Source organism: Mustela nivalis (assembly GCF_964662115.1).
Source record: "Mustela nivalis genome assembly, chromosome: 4".
NCBI classification, from domain to species: domain Eukaryota; kingdom Metazoa; phylum Chordata; class Mammalia; order Carnivora; family Mustelidae; genus Mustela; species Mustela nivalis.
The window spans coordinates 104,164,311-104,189,272 of NC_139023.1; the positions used below are offsets into that span (position 1 = coordinate 104,164,311).

Below are 24,962 nucleotides of genomic sequence, written 5' to 3' on the forward strand. Positions count from 1 at the left end.
GGGTCATGACCTGAGCCGAAGGCAGAGGCTTTTAACCCACTGAGCCACCCAGGCACCCAGTTTCCCCTACTCTTAACGTAAATAGAAATTTGGTTATACAGAGCTCTTTGCCTTTTTTTTTTTTTCCCATTACAATTTTCAATATTTAACAGCCCTTCTAGTTCTACTTAAAATAAAATATTCTGTATTTTTTACATGGGACCACAGAAATAATGTACTGCATTCTCCCTTATCCAGTAGACTTTGGCATTCTCAACCTCAGGGTACTTGGAAGTAAGAAAAAATAGCAGTAGGGAAAATAGGTTTTGTAAGCTTTATTCTGCAACAAAAATATTGATCTATTCTTGAGGAATTAAGTGTTTCACAAAAGTGAGTTCTCCATGTGACTAAAGCTTCAGTTATTCATCATGGACAGTATGTCAGTGCAGTCTGAAGGTCCTTGCCATTACTGGTGAGCTGATAAATGTTTGACAACTAGCTCATGGCTGGGGGCAGTGGGGGGGGGATTGATCATGTGCAAATTTCAGGGGGTAAATAATCCTGCTTTGGCTCATTTCAAGCTACCACAGGACATCATGGAACACAGAACTGGAAGGAGATGTATAATTATAAAATGTTATTTCTACAATATGGATATGATAACCACAAAAACATGGAAAATAGTAAAAATAGTGAATTTTGAGTATTACTAAATCTTATATATTGGATGTTAACATAATTGTCAGGTTATATAATTAATTTTTAATAATGGCTGTGTTTAACAGTCTGTAAATTTTTTTTTAAATTTTCAAATTGGTACTCATAACATAAGCCAGCTCTAACAAACTACTGCCTGCACACTTAGTTTTGCAAGTGACTTAGGCACTAGCCAATATGAATTGAATCCTTCATGCCTTTTTCATATTCCTCCATGTTTTCCTTGTTATGACTTTACTTTTTAAAAATCTTCTAAGGCTACTGTAAATGTTCCATTTGTGTCATCTGTAAATAAATACAAACAAAAGGAATTTGATAAACAGTGGGAAAAATATAGAGACCTTTCTTCAAGGAAGATATATAGATGACAAAGCAGTACATAAAAACATGTCGAACATCTTTAGTCACTAGGTAAATGCAAATTAAAATGACAATGAGATATACCACTACATACCTATTAGAATGGCTGATTGAAGATACTAGTCATAACAAGTCAGGAGGAACTGAAATTCTCATACACAGCTGGGGAGAATGTAAAATGGTACAACTACTTGGAAAGCAGCTTGGCAATTTCTTGAAATATTAAACATATACCTATCAAATGCCAGCTATTCCACTCCTAGCTATTTACCTAAAAGAAATAAAAACCTATGTCCATACAAACACTTGTAGAAGAATATTTGTTATAGGAATGCTCAGGTGGCTCAGTTGGGCATCTACCTTCGGCTCGGGTAATGATCTCAAGGTCCTGGGACTGAGCCCGAGTCAGGCTTCCCGTTCAGCAGGAAGTGTGCTTCTCTCTCTCCCTCTGCCACTCCCTGTACTTGTGCTCTCTCACTCTCTTTCAAATAAATAAATAGGGCCTTTTAAAAAAAATAGTATTTGTTATAGACAAAAACTGAAACAACCAGAATGTCTACTGATGGGTAAATGGATATGGAAATTGTGGCATACCCACACAAAGGATACTACTCAACAATAAAAAAAAAATTAATGAACTATTGAGTTGCACAACATAGGTAAATCTCCAAATAATTACGCTGAGTAAAAAAGTCACAGAGGGCATACAGTTTTACTTATTTAAATTTGTAGAGAATGCAAACTAGGCCAGAAAACGGATCAATGTCTTCCTATGGATACGGGAGAGAGGGGTTACCAGAACAACAGGGTTTACAAAGGAGTACGCAGACACTTGTAGTGATGCATATGTTTATCATATGATGATTGTTTTGATGGGTATATACATATGTCAGATTACCAAACTGTACACTTTAAGTAAATGCAATGTATGTCAATTGCACTATAATAATGCTATGAAAAATTTAAAACTGGTCTCAGGGCGCCTGGGTGGCTCAGTCGTTAAGCATCTGCCTTCAGCCCAGGTCATGAGGACAGCCCAGGTCCTAGGATCGAGTCCCACATCCAGCTCCCTGCTCGGTGGAAAGCCTGCTTCTCCCTCTCCCACTCCCCTGCTTCTGTTCCCTCTCTCCCTGTGTCTCTCTCTGTCAAATAAAGATTTATTTGAGAGAGAGTGCATGTGCATAATATATTTCATGTTATCTGTTCCTCACATAACTATTATAATGAGGCTTTGGTATTAATATTTGACCACTGGTTTTTCATACTGTGTTCAGTGAATACTAGGGATACTCACAGAACCATCTAAGGTATCCTTAGTGGGTATGGGATTGGAGATAGAGGGAAAGTGATAAAGATTCTGAATGGGCAAGGCTTCAGCCTCCAACTCAGGCAGCTTGTTTTGTAGACTTAAGGACTCTTGGGAAAGAAGTGTGAAAATCATCTAAGTTTTCCAAAAGCCACACTCAAAGGCTAATACATAGTAGTTGCTGAATAAATATCTAAATGGATTTTGATTAAATTTAAAATGCCACTTTTACTTCTTTCTGTACTCTTCACGTGGCACATAAACTTTTATTCTGCCATTTGAGTTTCTTGAGATGGGAGTATTAATTTTTGAGAAGAGCTATTGATTTTATACTACAGAAGGTAACAACTGCATGGAAGACAAAGAGTAGAAGGATCCTGAGCTCACCTCCCCCAAGGGATACACCAAGGCTGCAACTACTTTTAATGCAAGTCACTCTGAGAACAACCTGAAGACTAGCAGAACAGCTTTTCCACAGCTAGAGATATAAAGAAAAAACCACATTCAGAAGGGTAGAAGGGGCAGAGACTCAGGAATCAAAACCCTGGCCCAGCAACCCACAAGCAGGATAGATACCACAGGAATGGAGGTCCTCTCCAAGGAGGGAGGGGAATCAAGCTCTACATCGGTACCTCTGGATCTGGGGACCTGCACAAAGAAAATAAACCCCCATAAAATCTGCCTCTGAAAATTAGCAGGACTTATCTTAACGCCAAGAGAGCCAGAAGGCTGTAAGAAACCAAGACTACGCAGGGTCAGAGCACTATATCACTTGGTCTGAGATCCAACATAGAGGCAAGCTGTTTGAAAAGCAAATGGTTATACATGGGTTTATATGTGAAGGAAATTTACTGATTTTAGGGTGTATGCTAAAGGGTCAGGGAAATGCTGGTGGGCACCATTTTTCCTGCCGCCTTTTAGCTTAGCTGGCCAGATGCTTGTGGGAGCCAGTTCTGACACTCTCCATCGGTCCTGATAATACCACTTTCTCTATGCCAGCGTTCCCCTGCAGACCTGCCCATCCCAATCGGCACCACAACTGGCAAACACTATTTTGTTCTGAAGATTTTACTGGGGTAATCTCTACACTCTAGATCAAGACTCACATGCTCCACTGTCTGAGCCAGCCAGGCACCCCAGCAGCCTCAGTTTTGAACAGTGTTTCCCCAAAGCAACTTTCATCCCACCACACATGGTGGGCAGCCCCAGCCCAGGCCAGTACACCTTCAGAGCAACTCTTGCCCCAGGAAGTGGGTGTGCTAGCCTCACCCATTAGCATGCCCCAGCAGTTGTGGCTAAAACTTAGCCAGCTATGCTGGGAGCTAACCCCATCCACCAGTACACCCACGACAGTCAGATCTCTTAGCTAGCTGCACAGGGGTCCAGCCCTGCCCACCAGTATGCCCACAGTAATCATGGCTAATCACTGTAACCAGCTATGCTAGAGGCCAGATCTGCCCACAACAGGAAGGTTGCATGCAGGCAGGGGATATCGTTGGGAGTACTTGGTTCTGGTGACACAGAGGACTGTGTGACTTGGCCCCAAGGGACACCTTCTACATAAGGCCATTACTTTCAACATCAGGAGACATAGCTGACCTACTTAATATAGAGAAACAACACAGAGTCAGGAGACAGAAGAATATATTCCAAACAAAAGAACAAGACAAAACCTCAGAAAACTATGAAAGAGATAAGGAATCTGATATAGAATACAAGGTAACAGTCATTAAGATGTTAATTAGATTTGAGAGAAGCATACAAGCTCAGTGAGAACTTAGACAGAAAATATAAAAATCGGAGCTGAAGAATACAATAGCTGAGGGATGCCTGGATGGCTCAGTGGTTAAGCTCCTGCCTTTGGCTGAGGTCTTGATTATGGGGTCCTGGGATGGAGCCCCACATCAGGCTCCCTGCTCTGCGGGAAGCCTGCTTCTTCCTCTCCCACTCCCCCTACTTGTGTTCTGTCCCTCACTGTGTCCCTCTTTGTCAAATAAATAAAATCTTAAAAAAAAAAAGTACAATACATGAAATGAAAAATACACTAGAGAAAATCAACAGCAGATTAGAGAATGCAGAAGAATGGAGCAGTGATCTGGAAGACAGAGTAATGGAAAGCAGCCAAGCCATACATAAAAACAAATTTTAAAAAATTAATAAAGATAGGTCAAGGGACTTCTGGTACAACATCAAGCATACTAACATTCATAGTATAGGAGTCCCAGAAGGAGAAGAGAAAACGGCAGAAAACTTATTGGAGAAAATAGCTGAAAACCTCCATAAGTTTAAGAGGATGAAAACAGACATCCTGGTCTAGGCTACACAGAGAACCCCAAATAAGGGAGCCCAAGGCAGTCCACCAAGATATATAGTAATTGAAATGTCCAAAATTAAGGATAAAGAGAGAATCTTTAAAGCTGCAAGAGAGGGGCACCTGGGTGGCTCAGTGGGTTAAAGCCTCTGCCTTCAGCTCAGGTCATGATCCCAGGGCCCTGGGACTCAGCCTTGCATCAGACTCTGCTCTGCGGGGAACCTGCTTCCCTCTTTCTGCCTGCCCTCTCTGCCTACTTGTGATCCCTGTCTGTCAAATAAATAAATAAAATCTTAAAAAAAAAAAAAAAAAGGCGGCAAAAAAGCCAATAGTTACATACAAGGGAAATCCCATAAGGCTATCACCTAAATTTGTCAGCAAAATGTTTACAAGCCAGAAGGGAGTGACATGATATATGCATGATAAGTGCTCAAAGGAAAATAGCCAAGAATACTGGACAAGGTTATTATTCAGAATTGAAGGCGAGTTGGTTTCCCAGATAGACAAAAATTAAAGTTAAGCACCACTAAACTAGCCTTATAAGAAATATTAAAGGGAATTCCATAAGCAAAAATGGAAAGGCCATAATTAGAAGAAAGCTATAAAGGAAAAAATTCCACTTGTAAAACCAAACACATAGTAATGGTAGTAGATCAATTATTTATAAAGAAAGAGCTGGCTATTTGAAAAAATAAAATTGATAAACCTTTAGCCCAGACTCATCAAGAAAAAAAGACAAAGAACTGAGCTTGGATGACTCGGTTAAGCGTCCAACTCTTGATTTTGGCCCAGGTCACAATCTCAGTGTTGTGAGATGGAGCTCCACATTAGGCTCTGTGCTGGGTGTGGAGCCTGCTTAAGATTCTCTCTCTCCCTTTTCCTCTAAAAAAATAATATGAGAAACAAAGGAGGAGATGTTACAAGTGACACCACAGAAATACAAAGGATTATGAGACTACTATGAAATATTACATGCTAACAAACTGGATAACCTGGAAGAAACAGATAAATTCCTAAAAACATACAATCTCTGGAGACTGAATCAGGAAGAATTAGATCTGAACAGATGGATTTACTAATAACAAAATGAAATCTGTAATCAAAAACTCCCAACATTGGGGCGCCTGGGTGGCTCAGTGGGTTAAGCCGCTGCCTTCGGCTCAGGTCATGATCTCAGGGTTCTGGGATCGAGTCCCGCATCGGGCTCTCTGCTCAGCAGGGAGCTTGCTTCCCTTTCTCTCTCTCTCTACCTGCCTCTCCATCTACTTGTGATTCCTCTCTGTCAAATAAATAAATAAAACCTTTAAAAAAAAAAAAAAAAACTCCCAACAAACAGAAAGTACAGGACCAGACACCTTTATAGGTGAATTCTACCAAACGTTTAAAGAGCTGATACCTATCCTCAAACTATTCCAAACAAAAAATGGGGTAGGGATGCTTCCAAATTTATTCTGTGAAGCCAGGAAGGATTATCCTGATATCAAAACCAAAAATACTACAAAGAAAAATTACAGATCACTATCCTTGATGAACATAGATGCAAAAATCCTCAACAAAATTCAGCAAACCAAATTTAACAATATGTTAAAAGGATCATTCAACACCTTCAAATAAACCAATATGATAGACCACATTAACAGAATGAAGGATTAAAAATCATATGATCACCTCCAAAAGTGCAGAAAAAGCACTGGACAAAACTCAACATCTGTTCCTTATAAAACCTCTCTGCAAAGAGGGTTTAGAAAGAATGTACTCCAACATAATAAAGGCCAATATGGACAAATCCATAGCTAACATCATACTCAGTAGTGAAAAGCTTAAAGCATTCCTCTAAAATCAGGAACAAGACAGAGATGACTACTCTTGCCACATTTATTCAACACAATAGTAGAAGTCTTAGCCACAGCCATCAGGCAAGAAAAAGAACAGGCATCCCAAGTGGTAAGGAAGAAGTAAAACTTTCACTATTTGCAGATGACATGATACCATAGATGGGAAACCCTAAAGACTACACCAAAAAACTATTAGAACTAATGAATGGATTCAGTAAATTTGCTAAATACAGAACCAATATACAGAAATCTGTTTCATTTCTATACACTAAGAACAAAGTACAAGAAATAGAAATTAAGAAAACAATCCCATTGACAACTGCATCAAAAAAGAATTACCTAGGAGGGCACCTGGGTGGCTCAGTGGCTTAAGACTCTGCCTTCAGCTCAGGTCATCATCTCAGGGTCCTGGGATCAAGCCCTGCATCGGGCTCCCTGCTTAGCAGGGGGTCAGCTTCCCCCTCCCCCTCTGCGTGCCTCTCTGTCTACTTGTGATATCTGTCAAATAAATAAATAAAATCTTTAAAAAAAAATCTTTGACCCCGCTTGCTCTAAGATAATTCCCTATCTTCTAACTTGCTATCATGATCAAGCTCTGCATTTTTTCACTTTCCATTCACTCCCTAACATGCTTAAATTTAAATTCTGTCGGGATGCCTGGCTGGCTCGGTCGGTTGGGTCATTGCCTTTGGCTTGGGTCATGGTCCCGGAGTGTGGCTTGGGTCATGGTCCTGGAGTCCTGGGATCGAGTCCCGCACCAGGCTCCTTCGGCCGGGAGCCTGCTTCTCTCTCTGCCTCTGCCTGCCACACTGCCTGCTTGTGCTCTCTGACAAATAAATAAATAAAATCTTTAAAAAAAGTTTTTTTTAAAGATTTTATTTATTTATTTGACAGGCAGAGATTACAAGTAGGCAGAGAGGCAGGCAGAGAGAGGAGGAAGCAGACTCCCCACTGAGCAGAGAGCCCGACGCAGGGCTCGATCCCAGGACCCTGGGATCATGACCTGAGCGGAAGGCAGAGGCTTTAACCCACTGAGCCACCCAGGCGCCCCTAAAAAATTTTTTTTAATTCTGTCGACACTACCTCAATAAAATTCTGAGTCATCAGGGACAAAATTTAGTTGACAAGTTTCTAATCTTTAGTATATTTAACTTTCTATACCATTTCACACTTGATATTTTGAATAGGTAGTCAAATATATTTTGAATGAATAAATTATAATTGATGGAGGGAAGGGAAAAAGTTGCTCTCAAACTCAAGAGTACCCAAGGAATAATAAATAGCTGTAGTACTCAGAATAATGTCTCCCCCTGATCTTCAACCCCCACAGAAGATGTCTACATCCCAGTTCCTGGAACCTGTGAATATGTTATGTTATACAACAAGGGGGAATTACGATTGTGGATGGAATTAAGGCAGCTAATCATCTGGCCTTCACATGGGTAGATTTTCCTGGATTATCACAAAGATCTTTATAGGAAAGGAGGCAGGCAAGTGTGTCAGAGTGACGTGATGGGAGAAAGACTCAACTGGACATTTCTGGCTTTGAAGATGGAAGGGGATCACAAGCCATGGTGTTAGCAGCCTCTAAAAACTGGAAAGGGCAAGAAAAGAGACTGAACCACCAGAAAGGAACAAATCTTATACCTTGATTTTTAGACAAGTAGAACCCATTTCAGACTTCCAACCTCCAATATCTTAGTTATCCAACCTCCAGATATCTTAGCTATCTAAAGATAACTGTTGTTTTAAGCCGTTGAATTTATACTAATTTGTTACATCAAGAGTATGACAATAGCCATTTCTAATTTTCCTTTAAAGTATAGTTGAATCTTGTGATTTTTTTTCCTATTGAGTCTGATCTGTTGAGTGGAGGCGTGGAAATAAGAAGGAAACCAGGATCAAATGAGAGTTCCATTAACTATGTCACAGCAACTATTCTCTTGCTGACCTTCATACTATCAGCAACTTGCTTATACTCTGATATAAATACTAACATACTACTATCAGAAATTAAAACCCTAATGAAAACTTAACAGGTACATACTTGCTTGAGGAACAAAAGTATAAGGAAAAAAAGAATTGTATTCTTCTTTTGTATTCTGTGAGATTGTAATTCACCCATCCCATACCCTTCAGAAGAAAATCTGAACCCATTACCATGGCACGTTAAGGCCCTCAATATATCTAGCTTTGACTTTGAAATGTTTTGTCTCTTCTCGTCCATTCTTTCCTTGCCCTCCCCCATTCCCCAACTGCCTCCAGCCAAAGTATTTGCCAAACCTGTAGTCTCCAAAACCTACCAGGTCAAGTTCTCTGAGACTTCTTTGTGTTGTTCCCTCTGCCTAGGAAGCTTCCTCCTTCTCCCCTGCCCCATCCCCCCCAAGGCCAGCTATGCCTTTCTTTCATTTCTTTAAAGACAACTCTTCCATATAGAAACTTGCCCTGGGCACCCCCAGTTAAATTAAGTACTTAATATTACTCTATGCAGGGGCACCTGGGTAGCTCAGTGGGTTAAGCCTCGCCCTTCAGCTCAGGTCATGATCCCTGGATCCTAGGATCAAGTCCCACATCGGGCTCCCTACTCGGCAGGAGCCTGCTTCTCCCCCATCTCATCTCTCTCTGCCTGCCTCTCTGCCTACTTGTGATCCCTCTCTTTCAAATAAATAAATAAAATCTTAAAAAAAAAAGAAAAAGAAAAAGAAAAAGCCCCTGCCTTCGGCTCAGCTCATGATCCCAGGGTCCTGGGATGGAGCCCCATATCGGGCTCTCTGCTCTGCAGAGAGCCTGCTCCCCCCGCCCCGCCAACCCGTCTGCCTCTCTGCCTACTGAGGATCTCTGTCAAATAAATAAATAAAAATCTTTTTAAAAAAATATTACTCTATGCATGTATCTATGTCATCATATTATGGTGATTGACTGATCCTTAATGGTATCCTCAAAAGACTTTCATTTATTTATTTATTTATTTATTTGACAGAGAGAAATCACAAGTAGATGGAGAGGCAGGCAGAGAGAGAGAGAGGGAAGCAGGCTCCCTGCTGAGCAGAGAGCCCGATGCGGGACTCAATCCCAGAACCCTGAGATCATGACCTGAGCCGAAGGCAGCGGTTTAACCCACTGAGCCACCCAGGCGCCCCACTCAAAAGACTTTCTTAAAGGTGACATCTGGGGGGCACCTGGGTGGCTCAGTGGGTTAAGCCTTTGCCTTCGGCTCGGGTCATGATCCCAGGTGCTGGGATCGAGTCCCGCATCGGGCTCCCTGCTCAGCCAGGAGCCTGCTTCCTCCTCTCTTTCTGCCTGACTCTCTGCCTACTTGTGATCTCTGTCAAATAAATAAATAAAATCTTAAAAAAAAAAAAAAAAAGGTGACATCTGGGTCTTTTATCTATGTATCTTCAGCATCTAGCTCAATGCCTTGCATATAACGGGCATTATGTTTTTTAGGAAGATGGGAATAATTATAGCAATAGGTTTCTATTACATTAACATTCTTCAGCCTAAACCTTCACTTAGGGAGAAACTTCCAATTGGTCTAGTTAGACCCAAGTATCGCTGACTGACCAACTGTATGAGTCTCTTGGTTTTGCCTCAACCTACATCAAAAGCAGCCCCATATTGTGAATGGATGTTTTTAAAAGCCATAAATAAGGTTTTTGGAAGGCAGAATGCACTATCATATGTGAACAATGCTGTTATAGTGACTATATTTCAAGTTACCAAGTACAGAAATGGTAACCAAGTTGTGTAAAACTGAACCACCCCAATTGTGGTAGCCCGAATTCTATGTTCAAGGGTAGATCTTCTGGTGCTTAAGCGAAGAGGGGGGAAAAGAAATCCTCTTCATTCCTCATTTCCTTGAGAATAGTTTTGTCTTTGACATTTTCTTCCCACTTCTTTCTGCACACCTCTCCTTGTAGTCTCCAATGTCCTTACCTTTTGTCCCCAGTTATAGCCCTGTCCAAGCCAGGAGCAGGCATTTAGCTTTATCCCTAAAATGCTCCAGGGTAATCCCCTTCTCTCCATTACTACAGAATAGAAAGAAGGAAAATAAGGAAAAGCTAAATTCACAAAAATCTGTAACTATCTAATTATATCTTAAATCTCAGGGGGTTTTGTGGAAAAGTATTCTCTGGGAGTTGAATTTCAAGTATTGTAACACCCAAGACTCTCCATTTTTGTCTGGGTCTTTTTGTAAGATGGAGAACCTGTATCATACTGTTCTCTTACCAAATATATATATGGTAAAGACCAAGCATTAACTTTTGGAATTTAATATGCTTTGATGATGGGGTATCTCTGAAACTGTCACATTCCTAAATACCAAATAAGCCAAATTTGTTAAGGTTTTTTATTTTTATTTTTTTTATTATTATTTTTTTTGTTAAGGCTTTTCAGACATAGTGAAACGTTTCATTCTTTTAGTGCCATGTGTTAAAATCGCTACTTTTGTGCAATGAAAAAAACCAACAGGTGCAAAATAGTGTGTATTAAAAATTGGCGCAGTGAGTTAGGCATCTGACTCTTGGTTTTGGCTCAGATCATGATCTCAAGGTCCTGAGGTCAAGCCCCACATGGTCTCTGCTATCAGCATGGAGTCTGCTTAAAACTTTCCCCCTCTGCCTCTCCCCACTGCATGCGTGCATGCTCTAATAAATATTTAAGAAAAACTAAAAGTCTAGTGCCTCTATTATGTTACTTAGATAGTATATAGATCAGATCCTTCAGAACCACTATGTACAGCATTCCCATCACTCCTTACAATTCTTTAACAAATAATAGAATTTATTAACTTACTAAAGAATTTTCATATAGAGGGCACCTGGGTGGCTGAGTGGGTTAAGCCGCTGCCTTCAGCTCAGGTCATGATCTCAGGGTCCTGGGATCAAGTCCCTGCTCAGCAGGGAGCCTGCTTCCCTTCCTCTCTGCCTGCCTCTCTGCCTACTTGTGATCTCTGTCAAATACATAAATAAAATCTTAAAAAAAAAAAAGAATTTTCACATAGATATAAATAATCAAATCCACTATTTGTAAAACAATGATCCATTTCTGGCCTAAATCACAGTACCTGTTTCCTTTGGATTTTTCTGTATTAATATTGAAGCAACAGATTATATTTATAGTTGGGAAGTAATACTAATTCAAAGTACTTATTTTTTACTTAAGTACTGATAAAGTTAATTTTTATATTGAGATCCACAAAATGGAGGCCACCTCAATGGCCTGGCCCACATGATCACAAATCTAAATGAATATTTACTGGAGCTTACAGAAAGCACCTGCCAGGGAAACAGCACACACCAACCACAGTCCTTCAACTCCACTTTAGCTAGCATACCTTACCCTAGAAAACAGGAACTGTTAGCCTTACAAGGAAATCCCTGGCCTCCTAGCCAATCATGCTGCTACCATCTTACTGCTTCTTATGCTCTGTACAATGGCTCCTTTCCAAAATCCCCTGAATGTTCTGCTGTTTGTTAGGTAGTCTGCTCCCCCAATCCACAGATTGTTAACATTCAATGAAGGACATCAAACTTTTTTTTTATTTAATTTTATTTTTTTCAGTTCCCAAATCCATTGTTTGTGCACCACATCCACTGCTCCATGCAGTACCTGCCCTCCACAATACCAACCCCCAGGCTCATCCCCCTCACCTGCCCCAATAAAGGACATTGAATTCATTACTAAATTGGTTTTCTCATCTGACACTATCTAATCCTCAAAATCCTTATATCTAGATGATTTATCCATGATTTCCAACCTAACTTGACTTCATCTGAAATTTTAAAAGTTTTTTTTTAATCTATTTCTATTTCCAGCCATAATTACGAACTTCTATTTTCAAGGAAATACAATGCTACTTAAAGTTAATTTTAATCACTGTTTTATTCATTAAGATTGGTGAAAATACCCCAAATTAAAAACTAATTAATAGCAAAGGTTATTATCGTATTAAAATCTAATCTGGGTTATACTGTTTGTAATGAAGGATAAACCTACTATTGGCTGTTAACTTTTCATTTTACAAAGATATCGTTTCTCATTTATCATCAGTAATCTGAGAATGTTGAGATACTGAAAATATTCAGTAATAAGCTTCAGGTTGATTTCACATTTGGTTCTAATTAACTTTTTTTTTTAAGACTCTGAGGTATTTCACATACCACAAAATTCTTTCTAAGTGTACAATTCAGGGGGTTTTACTGTATCTGTAGAGCTCTGCAACCATCACCATTACCTACTTTTAGCACATTTCATCATCTCCCCCCAAAAGACCCCATACTCCTTTAGCAATCACTCCCATTCTCCCCACTGCTAGCTAGTCCCTGGCAGCCAGTCATCTCCTTTCTGTCTCAATGGATTTGCCTATTCTAGCCATTTCCTATAAATGGAATAAAACATGTGGCCTTGTGGCGCCCGGGTGGCTCAGTGGGTTAAAGCCTCTGCCTTCAGCTCAGGTCATGATCCCAGGCTCCTGGGATCGAGCCCTACATCGGGTTCTCTGCTCTGCAGAGAGCCTGCTTCCTCCCCTCTCTCTCTCTGCCTGCCTCTCTGCCTACTTGTGATTTCTCTCTGTCAAATAAAATCTTAAAAAAACAAAAACACAAACAACCATGTGGCCTTTGTGTGTGGGTTTTTTCACTTAGCAGAGCATTTTCAAGCTACAAGAGACATATATTGGTATTTTATTCTTTCTAATAAATATTATTCCATCATAGAGGTATACCATATTTTATTTATCCATTTATCAGCTGATGGACATTTAGTTCTTTCCACATCTTAGCTATTATGATTAATGTTACTCTGAATAGTCATGTATACAAGTTTTATGTGAAAATGCTCAAATTTATTTTTAGCCCAACATTTGTGCCTAGCTCATTATGTACCAAAAACCACCTTAATTTAAGGTCAAATGATGTTCAAAGCAAAAATAAAGTAGGTTCCTAAACCACATTAACTTGTCTTGATCATAAAATGAGACCTGAACTGGTAAAGTACAGAGAAGGGATAATTTAATTTTTATGCAAATATGAAATAACATTTGGTTGACTTGGGTTCTAAATTACCTATTCCAAGCAGCATATGTAAGCACAGATTCGAATATAAAATCTGGATCACAGCATTTACAATTTAATTAAACTAATAAAATGGCATACAGTGTATTAGAGCCAGTAGTATCCTTAGCAAGTTATAAAATTCCATGACAAAGTTACAAAGATCTGAAAATACAGACTCAATAAACCTAAGTATACGTATCAATCTATGTTAACTGTATTTATTCAAAAGTAAATTTTAATTAAGCCTGGTACTCAGGTTTTTATAATTATGTGGCTTTGCTGATATGTTCATGTAACATTAGGACTTTGACAAATTTCATTAGTTATTACTTACTTCACTGCCGCTTTTATACTAATTTTCTTGAACCTTTATATTTTTCTTGCATTTTATGTCAATTCACGCAAGATCTGATCTACCACAATTAGGAAGCTTTTGAGACTTCAATATTCACTAAGGATTTTTTAAAGCTCACCTTTTCAACATTTTTGTATTTATATTAATTTTTGAATGTCAATGTTTCTTTCATATATAAAACCTTTTTAGCCCTTTATAAGACTGTAAAATAAAAAAATCTTTCCTTTTTATCAGATAGACATTTCAACCACTATAATTCAAAAAGTCAAATGAATGAGAGTCACTTTTAACTTTATTTGCAATTGTAAAAGGAGTTCTAACACTAGATTTGTAAATAGCGTTTTAAATTTTCAGCTAATCCTAGGCTGCTCTAAAGCATCAAAATGCTTCTAAGCCATGTATGTTCCTTTTATTTTTACCCTTAACAAAACTGAGTAACATTGTTAAGTTTGCTAATGTAACTACAAGAAAAAAAAATAAACAGGAAATCTAATCAACCAATAAATTCACTTCATTGCCAAATAAAAATTGGGGATTACACAACCACTTGTCTCCAGCATATATAATCTAGACTTTCATATATTAACATTTATTTGTATGTCATTATTTCTTGTATACAACCTTGACAGTGGCCAACATAAAAATATAGTGGCACCGTTATAAAACAAAGTCTTGATTTCAGATAAGAAAGTATGTCTGTAGGGCAGGCAAAGGCATAAGTGGATTTTTCTAAGCAAAACTTTATTGCAACAAGAACCTAGCATAACAATTGTCCAGCCCCAAACGGTCACCCACTTATTTAAAGGTGGTGTTGGATACCATAAGCAATACTGCTGCAAAGGAAAAGTTTAGAAAATTCCTTTCAGTCACTGGGTGGAATTTTACTTGGAATACTACAAAATGCATAAGAAGTTGAGACAGCAAGTATGTACTTGTTGCACTATTGGGCAAATTAATATTCACTAATAATCAAAGGACTAAAAAATAATCAAATAGCTTACTAGTTGAGTGTGAGATTTGAGGTCGGACTGCCTAGGTTTAAATCCTGACAATTAGTTAATAATTTTAACACCCTGAGTGTTTCATCTATATAAAAGAGATTTTATAAGATAATGAATTAAAAGACCCCACTCAGGGACGCCTGGGTGGCTCAGTTGGTTAAGCGGCTGCCTTCAGCTCAGGTCATGATCCCAGCGTCCTGGGATCAAGTCCCACATCGGGCTCCTTGCTCAGCGGGGAGCCTGCTCTTCTCTCTGCCTTCTCTCTCTGCCTTCTCCCTCTGCCTCTGCTGCCACTCTGCCTGCCTGTGCTCGCACGCTCTCTCTCTGAGAAATAAATACATAAGGTCTTAAAAGTATATATTAAAAAAAAAAAAAGACCCCACTCATAGTACTTCAAAAAATAATGATTAACACTCATTAAAAAATTTATACAGTATTTTAATTTAATCTTTGGTTATTATTTTCATTTTACTTCTTCTACCACATCGTATTTGCAAAGGTATGTGATAAGTAAGAATAACATAGTAAAACCTAAGTTACCAGAATGCTTGGGGAATAAGTTATCTGGACAGGAAAGTCTTCTATAGGATATATTTATAGGTTTAGTTTTTTAAAAAAAAACAAATGAAATAAAACTATTTCCTAAAACTAGTATGCACTTCCATGCACTCTTAATGAGTATATTGGTAGTAATTAAACTTTTTTAAATTAATCACTACTGTTATGAATATAAATTATAACTGCATGTTAAAATTTTACAATCCCCTCAAGGCTCACTAAGAAGAGTAAGCGCACTAGACTTTACCAAAAATTTTTTATCATGAAGTTCTTGGATAGAATCAAGGGTGTATGTGGACTTTGATGGAGGAGAAAAAAAACATCTTTATTTTTACTAATCTCTAACTGAAATTTAGCATTGCCTTAAATTTTGAATGTAAGCGACAAACAGCTATACCTATGTCTGTATCACCACTAGGAATGAGATACTTTATATCATATTATTACCATTGCTATGAATTTTATTTTAAACATTTAGAAACATTATTCTTAGAAGAGTCCATGGCTACACCAGACTGCCAGCGTGGTCTGTCGCACAAAAGTTAAGAACTCTGACCTCAAATTTGTCCCAGTCTGCTGTGCTTTGTTAATTAAGAGCATTAACATGTTCCATTATATGGAACTTTCATACTGAAAGACTGTTTAGATTAGGGTAATACAAATGGCTTATCTGGGATTTTTCTTTATGGAACTCCTGGATATTGTGAGTTGCCTTTGGGTAGGTAGGAATGTTTCCTACCACTCTTGTAACCTTGGGTTCTGAAATAACAAAACAGAGGGAGAAATAAGTCAACAAAACTAGATTCAGAGGACATTATAAGTAGAAATATAAAACATCCTATTCTCCTACTTTCTAAATTAAAAGACAATATGAAACTCCACTCTTTAAATACCCGGAAGTTAATTGCAAGGGTTCAAATTCTACTTCTACCACTTATTAGCTATGTGATCCTGGGATTAGTAACAATCTCCCTATGCATCAGTTTCTTTATTTGTAAAAGGAGATTAATAAGCACAGTACCTGACAAATGACAGGTGTTGCATAAACATTACCTATATTTATGATTATTCCTACATAGGTATCACATTATGGCCAGTTCATGTCTGACTGATTATGTTAATAACTTAGGTTTATACACCACTGTAGTCTACAGCACCCTTTCAATTATTTTATGACATCTGAACCATACCATAACCCTGTGAAAAACGACAGCTATTATTATGTATAATTCAAATGTTGGAAGAAACTAGGATAGTAAGTTAACCACACAGTATCACACAAATGGGCATAGAGCAAGAACTCAAGCCTGGATTTCACTCTCCACCCCAACTGCCTAATTCTGTGTTTCTACTATATTAGGCTGGTTAAAACAGAGAAAAAAGATTATTTTGGAAGACGGGAAATAGGCTATGTGATGAGCACTTTAGTGCTCTGCTACTCACAGGATTGTCTTCTGACCAGAATAATATGCAAAACTTGGGAGTTTGTTAAAACTGTAGAATCTCATGCTCCACCAAAGCTTACTAAATCAAAATCTGCATTCTGAACAAAATCCTTAGGTGATTCAAATACACACTAGTTTGAGCAGCACTGTTTCACTAATTGCTCTATGACACTCATTCTGGTCACTGAAACAGTATACATTAGCCCATTCATCACAGGCCTATTTCAGTTATTAGGTAATACTTTATTTTAACAAGAAAGAACTTGCTGCTTTTCTTTTAATGTATATTTTAAAAACAAGCTTATACTTCTATTTAATTCTTTTAAATATCCACTTCGTTAGGTTAGAAAGGAATGTTAGAAAAGTCAGCACTTTACAAGTGCTTTAAACAAGTCAGCACTTACCTTTATCCCATTTATTCATTTATTTATTGCCGTTCTTTATTCCTGAATGTCGTACTACCCTTTGCCTGAAGGACAGAGAGCAAAACCACCATCTCCGTATTTTACACCGGGAAGATTAAAACAGGCCAATTCTATTTCTGCCCCCCCCCCCTTATTTCAGTTGAGACCCCAAACTCTGAGCTCTTAAGTTTTGCCAATTTTGTGGATCTAGAAAATGGAACAGAGCAAAAAGAAGAAAAATATATTTAGTCTATTCCCGTACCTCAATCTTGGCGGACCGTGAGAGGCAAATAAATACCCCGCCCCCATCTCCCCATTCTTTATGTTAATTCATAGTTGCATTTGATTTCCAGCCTGCTGTAATTCTGGGAAGGGCTGCATGGGCCCACTTCTTTCAGTACTGACCTTCTAGGTCAGAAACGCGCTCCATTTTGGCACGTGAGAGCGCTGATCAGCGGTCCACCAGGTTCTACTTAAAATGACTGTTTCCATTTCGAAAGGTGCCTCCTCCTACTGGTTAACCAGCCCACACAGGCAAGCGAGTAAATACCGCTCACCTGCTTCACCGAAAACTTCAAAAGCCCGATCAAGCAGGACTAAAGGTATCTAGTAATTAGACCGTGGTACCGCCCACCGCACATTCCTGATTGGGCGCGTGAAAGACCGATGTGTCGGCGCGCGCTCTAACCCGTCGGGGGAATTCCATTTCCTCTCCCTCCCACCAGCATGACCATTCAGGGGCGGTGCTTCCAGGACACGGCCCGCCCCAACTCGAGCCGGTTCCTACTGCATCTCGCGAGAATTTGTGGATTTGTGGGCGGGCCCCCACCCGGAAGAGCGCACAAAACTGCCCTTAAGTCATTGCGGAGTTATAGCTCCTGTTGGCCAGCCACGAGGTTCTCGCGAGATCCGTCGCCTCAATACCAAGTGAGGAAATTGGGGGACGCTGCTGGGAGGGGCGTGGGTCTCCACCGCGCAGCTGCCGCTTCCATTACCTTCCTCCCATGGTCTCCTTCCGGTTCTCGATGCTTCTCTGAGGCTGAGGGTTTCCGCCGCTCGTCCACCCTTCCCCCCCAAGCCCATGACCCGCCTCCGGCCCCCGCCCTCCTAGTCCAATCTCCGATCTGTTTAGTAAGAAGGTGCTGTTCCGAAAAGGAGGAAAAGGGGGTAGCACGGATAACCTCGGCCCTGGACGTAGGAAGTAAACCGTCCCCCTTCACCCTTAGATTCGTCCTGTGCTCGCGACGGCGGCGTTGGCGGACTGATACGCGGCGGTGAAGAGGCAGGAGGAGGGGGGAGGGGCGGAGCGTGGCAGCTGGCAGTAGTTCCGTCAGAGCGGACATCTTGTGGCTGTGTCGTGCGCGTGAGCCCCGTAGGGCCGGGGAGGCACCAGCTGCCGCGCGGGGAGGAGGCCGAGGCCGCAGCTTGAGGGAGGCCCCGGCCCCTCTGTACGCGTGGGTGTGGACGGCTAGGGGAAGGGAAGGGGGGCCGGCCCACTGGCCGGCCGGGTAAGAGGGGGAAACACAGGCCTGGGGTGGCTTGAGTGACCAGCCTGTTGGGTGGGGTGGGGTGGGAAGGCTGGGGAAGCCAGGGCCTCTCCTGTTTGAGGGGGTGGGGGAATGGGCGCGTCCTCGCGCCTAAGCCGGAGCCTCAGGGGCAGCACGGGCGCGTGGTGGCGGTGGCTGGGCGGGCGCGTGCGGGAGCGCGCTGGAAGGCGGAGTGTACGGTGGCGTCAGGGACCGACACAGAATAGCTCTAGTTGCGGGGACAGCAACATATATCAAGTCTCTTCTCTATTATTTCCTTCCCCTTACTGGCCGCACCTTTGAGCAGAAACCGAAAGAAGCCCGGCGTCAGTCCGGAGTCTCCTGTTCCCCCCCCCCCCCCCCCCAGCCTTTCTTTGCCCTAGTGACGCCGGCATAGCGCCGACTAGGCCCCGGCTCCTCCTCTGCTGGGCTCCGGACCCTGCCCCGCACCCACCCCTTTCTCCTACGCCTCTTCCTCTCCCACCCGGGTCTCTTCCTTTCGAGAGGCCGGGAAGTCAAACTTGTAGCCGCCCCTCCGCTCTTCCCGTCACCCTTGCCTCCTCTTCGGGCCGAAGCACGGCATAGAGGCTGTTGGTGGCTTTGCCACGCCAGCCCACCCACCCCGGAGCGCGACCGTTTTAAGGGACCTGGATTCATCAGGGTCTCTCCGGGGCCCGTGCGAGTGCTGATCTGCTCCGTTTTTGCAAAAGGCGCCTGTGTCTGGCCGAGCCGGTGTGAGACGAAGAGACAATCCTTCCCTGCCGCCCGGATAATCAAGAGTTTTGGCCGGACCTTTGAGCACACACCGAGAGAGTGAGGAGCCAGACGAAAAGCACAGACTATGGCGCTGAAACGGATTAATAAGGTAACCCGTGGGGCTGGGAATGGGGTCGTGGGAGGAATGCAAGGCTCAGTTTCGGAGGAAAGCGTGGGGGTGGGGAGGAAGTATAATTATGAAAACGTCTCTCCTTGGGTCACTTCTGTTGGGGGATGGGAAACGCAGATGTACTTTAAAGAAATGATGCTTAAAGCTAGCAACAGAACACTTGTGGCAAGTGAGAGGTTATCTTGAGTGTGTTTCACTGGAATCGGTTCAAATTAGGGGTGGGGGGGGAGTGATTTCAGGCGGTTTGGTTCTGCTTCTGAAAGAAGATTTAGTCTTGTTTGAGGGTCAAGATTTGTCGAGAACGCTCCAGCAAATGTCATGGCGCTCTCTATTCTCGGTGCTTAAAAACTTCAGTTGTAAGAGCAAGGCTCTTGGGTTTTCTAGGGGGAAGAACCATGGCAAATTCATAGGGGACAAGATCATTGAAATTTGTCGGGTCCCGAACTTAGTTGGGGGGTCGGTGTAGAAGTCTCTTGGTGGCGGAAGAGTAGTCACTGAACCTAGTCAAACTTCATCGACTCTGGGCAGGTTACACAAGAAAAAGTGGGGTTGGGAGGAGATGGGCTGACACTATGTTACCACTTCCTATGTTTTGTAGTTGAGACTTCTCACCCGAAAGTATTTATCAGAGGGACACTGGGAACTGATGTAAAAGGCTTCTGGAAGCTCTCTTCTTTTGGGGGGAGGGAGGACTAGGGGTGTGATGGCAGTAAGGGGAGGTTCAGTGTACCTATTTTTGCCTCATCTTATTTAATAACACCCTCGGAGAAGATTGTTTCGCTACTTAAAACGTGGTTTGATACTGAACTATCGATAGAAGTTGAAAAAATGGGATTTTTCGAGGCTCGAAGTAGGAGGGGGGTGAGCGGAACCTCCACCTCCGGTGGTTTAGTCTCATTTTCTTGCTCTAACTTCTATCCCGCATTTTAAGATGGCGGCTGCTTTAACTGGTTCAGGCTTTTTCCGGCATCTCCTTTCGTAATAATATGAAATAAAGTTCTTTGTTAAATGTTAACTTTGACATCAGATTGTATGCCGCTCTTAAGACGTCATGCTGGAGACTTTATATTCAAACTCTGAGACTGTATTGCCCTTTTTTGTAACTTGTGTATGTGTGGTGTGTTTGGTTCTTGCACAATCGAGGAGGGTGGAGTATTTACAGCTAACTTGAAAAAAATGTCATGGAATAAATTCGGCCTTACTAAAACTAGGAGACAGAGGATGTTGTGAGTTAGAAACTTTGGCTTGGATGGATTACTTTTTAAAAAGGGGTTCTACATGGAAGGAATGGGAAAGACTTGGCTTTAGTAAGTAGACCTGATGCTGTCTAATTTTATTTAATACCTGTAACTTTGGAGTGTATTTGACCAAACTGGTATTATGAAAGATAATGGTTCAGATCTTCAGGCGATGGGGGGTATAGCTCAGGGATAGAGCATTTGACTGCAGATCTTCAGGCAATGTATTGAGGCTGAAATCTTGAATTTTGATTTTAGTCCATCATTGCTTTGTCATTGTGCGTTTATATGAAATATAAAAAATCTTTGTTTTTGAGAGAATGGAAAAGGAGAGGTACAAATTTTTAGGAGTTAAGATTTTAAGTCAAAAGGATTAGATTAAACCTCTCTGACCACTTCTGAGGCCAGCAGTACGATTGGAGAAGCATAGTCCTATTTTACAGCATAGTTAATATAAGGAATATAACATTTAGTACAGATCAAAATCTTTTATATATGAGAATTAGTTCAGGAAACTAAGATGTGGAGTAATCTCAAATCCATAGCTTTTTATGCGTGTGGAACAGCACACTTCAAAGGAAGGTCTCATTTATTTTTTTTTTCTTTTATAGGTGATACCCAGCTGCTGTGACACCACTTAATGATTTAAAAGCTCTAGAGAGGCAATATAATAGTTAAGAATGTGAACTTTGGGGTAGAAATGTTCCACTTAGAGTTCTAGGAGTGGGCAAATTATTTGTGTGCTTCTATGAAACAAATACTTGTTATGTACGAACAATAGTTGAGTGCCTAGTATGTTCTAGACTCTAGGGATGCGACAATGAGCAAAAACGGGTTTAGGTTTCTAGATTTTGATTTTAGGATTAAAGAGGTTGACGTGTGGCTTTGAATATGCCCCTGGCACATGGCACTCAGATTAATCTTCAGAGACTTTAAAGAACTTTCTTGGTTTAGTTGTTTTCATTAGTACCAGATTGACTTCTGTTAGAAATATTTTGAAGGTATGTGTAATACAGAAACTAGACATAATACTTTACAAATTGGAAGAAACAGTGTTTATGTGGGACGGTTCATTCAACCTACACAAAGTTTTTGAAAGGCTTATGGCTTGATGCTTAGCTGTTAATATCAGAAACACATGATGAAACTTGGAGGGGAAAAGATCCAAGATCCAAAGAATTTCAGTGAGTAGATAGTTAATGGGAGGTGGCTCTTTTAGGGTCCTGTGTTCTAGAAATACAAGGTCAAGTAGGCATTGATGTTAGTGTGGTATTTCTTCTGTCATGGACCTGTTTGGGTTTTTGTTTTTTTGTTTTGTTTTTTTTAAGATTTTATTTATTTATTTGACAGAGATCACAAGTACGCAGAGAGGCAGGCAGAGGAAGGGGGGAGGAAGTAGGCTCCCTGATGAGCAGAGACCCGGATGCGGGGCTCGATTCCAGGACCGTGAGATCATGACTGGAGCCGAAGGCAGAGGCTTAACCCACTGAGCCACCCAGGTGCCCCTACCTGTTTATTTTGAATTTACTGTCTGAAGCTCCCAAGTTCCAAATATTAAGATATCTGTATTCCTTGTTGATACTTTATTGAAATGGTAGCGTTGGGATATTTTTAGCCATTAATAGTTTATTTGATTAGCCTTTGGATTTGTTTTTTCTAAAGCTACATTACAATATTTTGAGTATTTCTTAGACCAGGCAGCCTTATCATATAATCTTAACTTGGTTTTCTTCTGTGTTATTTATTTAATAAGCTGTAGTATGGTTTTACAGTGCTATTTATTAAACAACAAGAATCAAAAATGGGAACTCCCAAGTTGATTAGTGGTTGAGAACCACAGACGATTTTACTACTGCTATTAAAGTAACTACAGTGCTTGTGTTTTGGGCCGTTTAGAAAGAACTACATAAAATATGTGAGCCGAGCCTAGAAGAATAATGTTTTGAGTGTTTGCAATGTGTCAGAACTATTTGAGACACCAGCATTAACTCATTTAATATTACAACAACTCCAGGAAGTAGTTACAATTAAATTGTTATCCCCATTTCAAGATTAGAAACCTGAGGCACTGAAAGGCAGAACTGGGATCAGAACCTGGACAGTGTGGCTCCACAATGTGTCTTAACTGTTACATCATCATCCTTTAGGTTTTTGGTAATCAAAAAGGTTTTCTTGTGCATTAGTGTACTGCTGATAGTAGCTAGGACTTACCCTTTACTATATACGCAGCACTGTTCATAAGCCCTTTATAAGAATCAGTTCATTTAATCCTCACAATTCTCTTGAGATAGAGGCACTTTATTACTCAGTGATATCTAAAGAAAAGGCACAGAGAGGTTAAGTTCCTTATCCAGTCTCACAGTAAGAAGAGACTGAGATTCAGATCAGATAGTCTGCCTCGGGAGCTTAAGCTCTTAAACTTCATGCTGTTCTGCTATTTCAGACCATTTCAATTTCTGTCTTATCCAGTGAATGTTATTTGGTCTTGCTACCTGGAATAAGCTGTTCTCTTCTCCCAGGCCACATTTAAATAATTGGGATTTGACTTGACTCTTACACCCAGGTAATAGCTTATTTGTGAACTAAGCTGTTGACTGCTAAGTTTTGAAAGCAGGAGTGAGTTCCTTTTTGATTAGTCTTCAAGGACTATGGAAACTACCATGTGCCAACTGTTAGGGGTATCTTAAAATACACTTGTCCCCAAAGAGCCTATAGACCAGATACATGGTTTTGCAGGTGTCTCTTTAAGATCCCCAAGGTGCTTCTGTAGCTAGCTAAATTTGTGGGACGGTTGTGTGACTCATGGATGCTGATGGTGACCTTGGTGTTAATTTTATTAAGAGTGACTTACTTTGACATTGCTTTGATCATCCTGCTTATCTGCAGTTATTCTAGTTGTCGTTACTCCTATGAATACAAAGTTGAATACTCTTACTAGCACTAGAGGAAAACTACTTACAAGGTATGTGTTAGGTTATATGTTACTTAACTCAAGGACTCAGTACCCCTTGTTAGTCTTAAGGTACAGTCAATTCTTGAAGATTTTCCAAATCCTTTGGACTATAATGATCCCTTTCTAGTAAAGAAGATACTAGGTTCCTACCACTGACGTGAAAGTTTTCAGGTTGAAATCTCAAGTCTTAGATTGGGTTTTGCCTTCTGTAGAATATGTTACGGTTTGTGGGTTTTGACACGAGTTGCATTTATATATCAGGATATTGAGCAGAGATCTTAAAGAATATGGTATATGGGAACTAAGCATATTTATGGGGACTAAACATATTTATGGAATCATTTTCTCTGGGATCAGGCATAATTTTGAAATTACCCAGATGATTCTGAGGCCTTCCTCTGGTTAAGATCCACAGACTTAGCAATAATCATTTAATCAATACTTACTGAGGTTTTACTGTTTGGCACAGTAGTCTAGTCCCAAGAGATAAAGAAAAATGAGGAAACCTTGTCATTACCCATGAGAGTCTCTGCTTTGAGTGGAAGAAACAAGCATATAAACACACGAATAGGTGTTTGTCACCTTGTGCAACTTACCTTTTAAGAACATAAATCAAGTATGAGAAACACCTGTTGAAAAGAAAGGGTTATTCATATATCAGATTTACCCATTATTATTAAAGATAGTTTATCTAAATATTTTACTTATACTATGTTTTGTCATCTCAGGGTGGTTTTTCTAACTGTAGTTAATTCTCAGTGTCAAAATTTTGAAATAAGCAAAGTTAAAGGATTTTCATTATTTAAATGGAAAATTTTGTATTCTTTTTGGTTTTGCTACAATAGCGATCTTATTTGAAAATTGAATGGTGTAATTCAGAACAGATGAATTTACTGAATAACTTATTAGCCAAGTTAACCTTGGTATGTAAGAGTCTCAAAACTACCCTCTGCCTTTGGGGAAGGGAAAAATTCAATGAAGTGTTTTATACTCTCCCTTAGAACATCTGAGTTTTATCTCTAACGATACC

General features: G+C 40.4%; 1 protein-coding gene and 2 long non-coding RNA genes across 50 annotated transcripts in view; 1 reads left to right on the forward strand and 2 right to left on the reverse strand.

Moving 5' to 3' along the window:
- Positions 1-299: 299 nt before the first annotated feature.
- On the reverse strand, positions 300-11,393 carry LOC309863828. The gene is made up of 2 exons (XR_014311286.1): positions 10,445-11,393; positions 300-981 (listed from the first exon to the last, which is right to left on the reverse strand). It is a non-coding gene; the product is annotated as an uncharacterized lncRNA (long non-coding RNA).
- Positions 11,394-15,923: 4,530 nt separating this feature from the next.
- Positions 15,924-18,414, reverse strand: LOC309863823. 3 transcript variants are annotated; one of them, XR_014311279.1, is made up of 3 exons: positions 18,325-18,414; positions 17,330-17,394; positions 15,924-16,239 (listed from the first exon to the last, which is right to left on the reverse strand). It is a non-coding gene; the product is annotated as an uncharacterized lncRNA (long non-coding RNA). The 3 variants fall into 3 exon arrangements; XR_014311280.1 differs by lacking the exon at positions 18,325-18,414 and adding an exon at positions 17,887-18,005; XR_014311281.1 differs by lacking the exon at positions 18,325-18,414 and adding an exon at positions 17,735-17,904.
- Positions 18,148-24,962, forward strand: part of UBE2D3 (ubiquitin conjugating enzyme E2 D3) — a 28,022-nt gene continuing 21,207 nt past the window's right edge. For 11 of the 46 annotated variants that reach the window (XM_082729014.1, XM_082729012.1, XM_082729022.1 and 8 more), the window contains exons 1-2: positions 18,618-18,777; positions 19,566-19,720. Coding sequence is in view for 40 of the 46 variants with exons in the window: in XM_082729003.1 (XP_082585129.1) it covers positions 19,697-19,720 (24 nt within the window). In the remaining 6 variants the exon portion in view is untranslated. Of the gene's footprint in view, positions 18,257-18,338; positions 18,838-19,565; positions 19,721-19,999; positions 21,049-24,962 lie in introns of those variants that run through there. The other 35 variants (XM_082729030.1, XM_082729025.1, XM_082729005.1 and 32 more) reach the window with 11 other exon arrangements.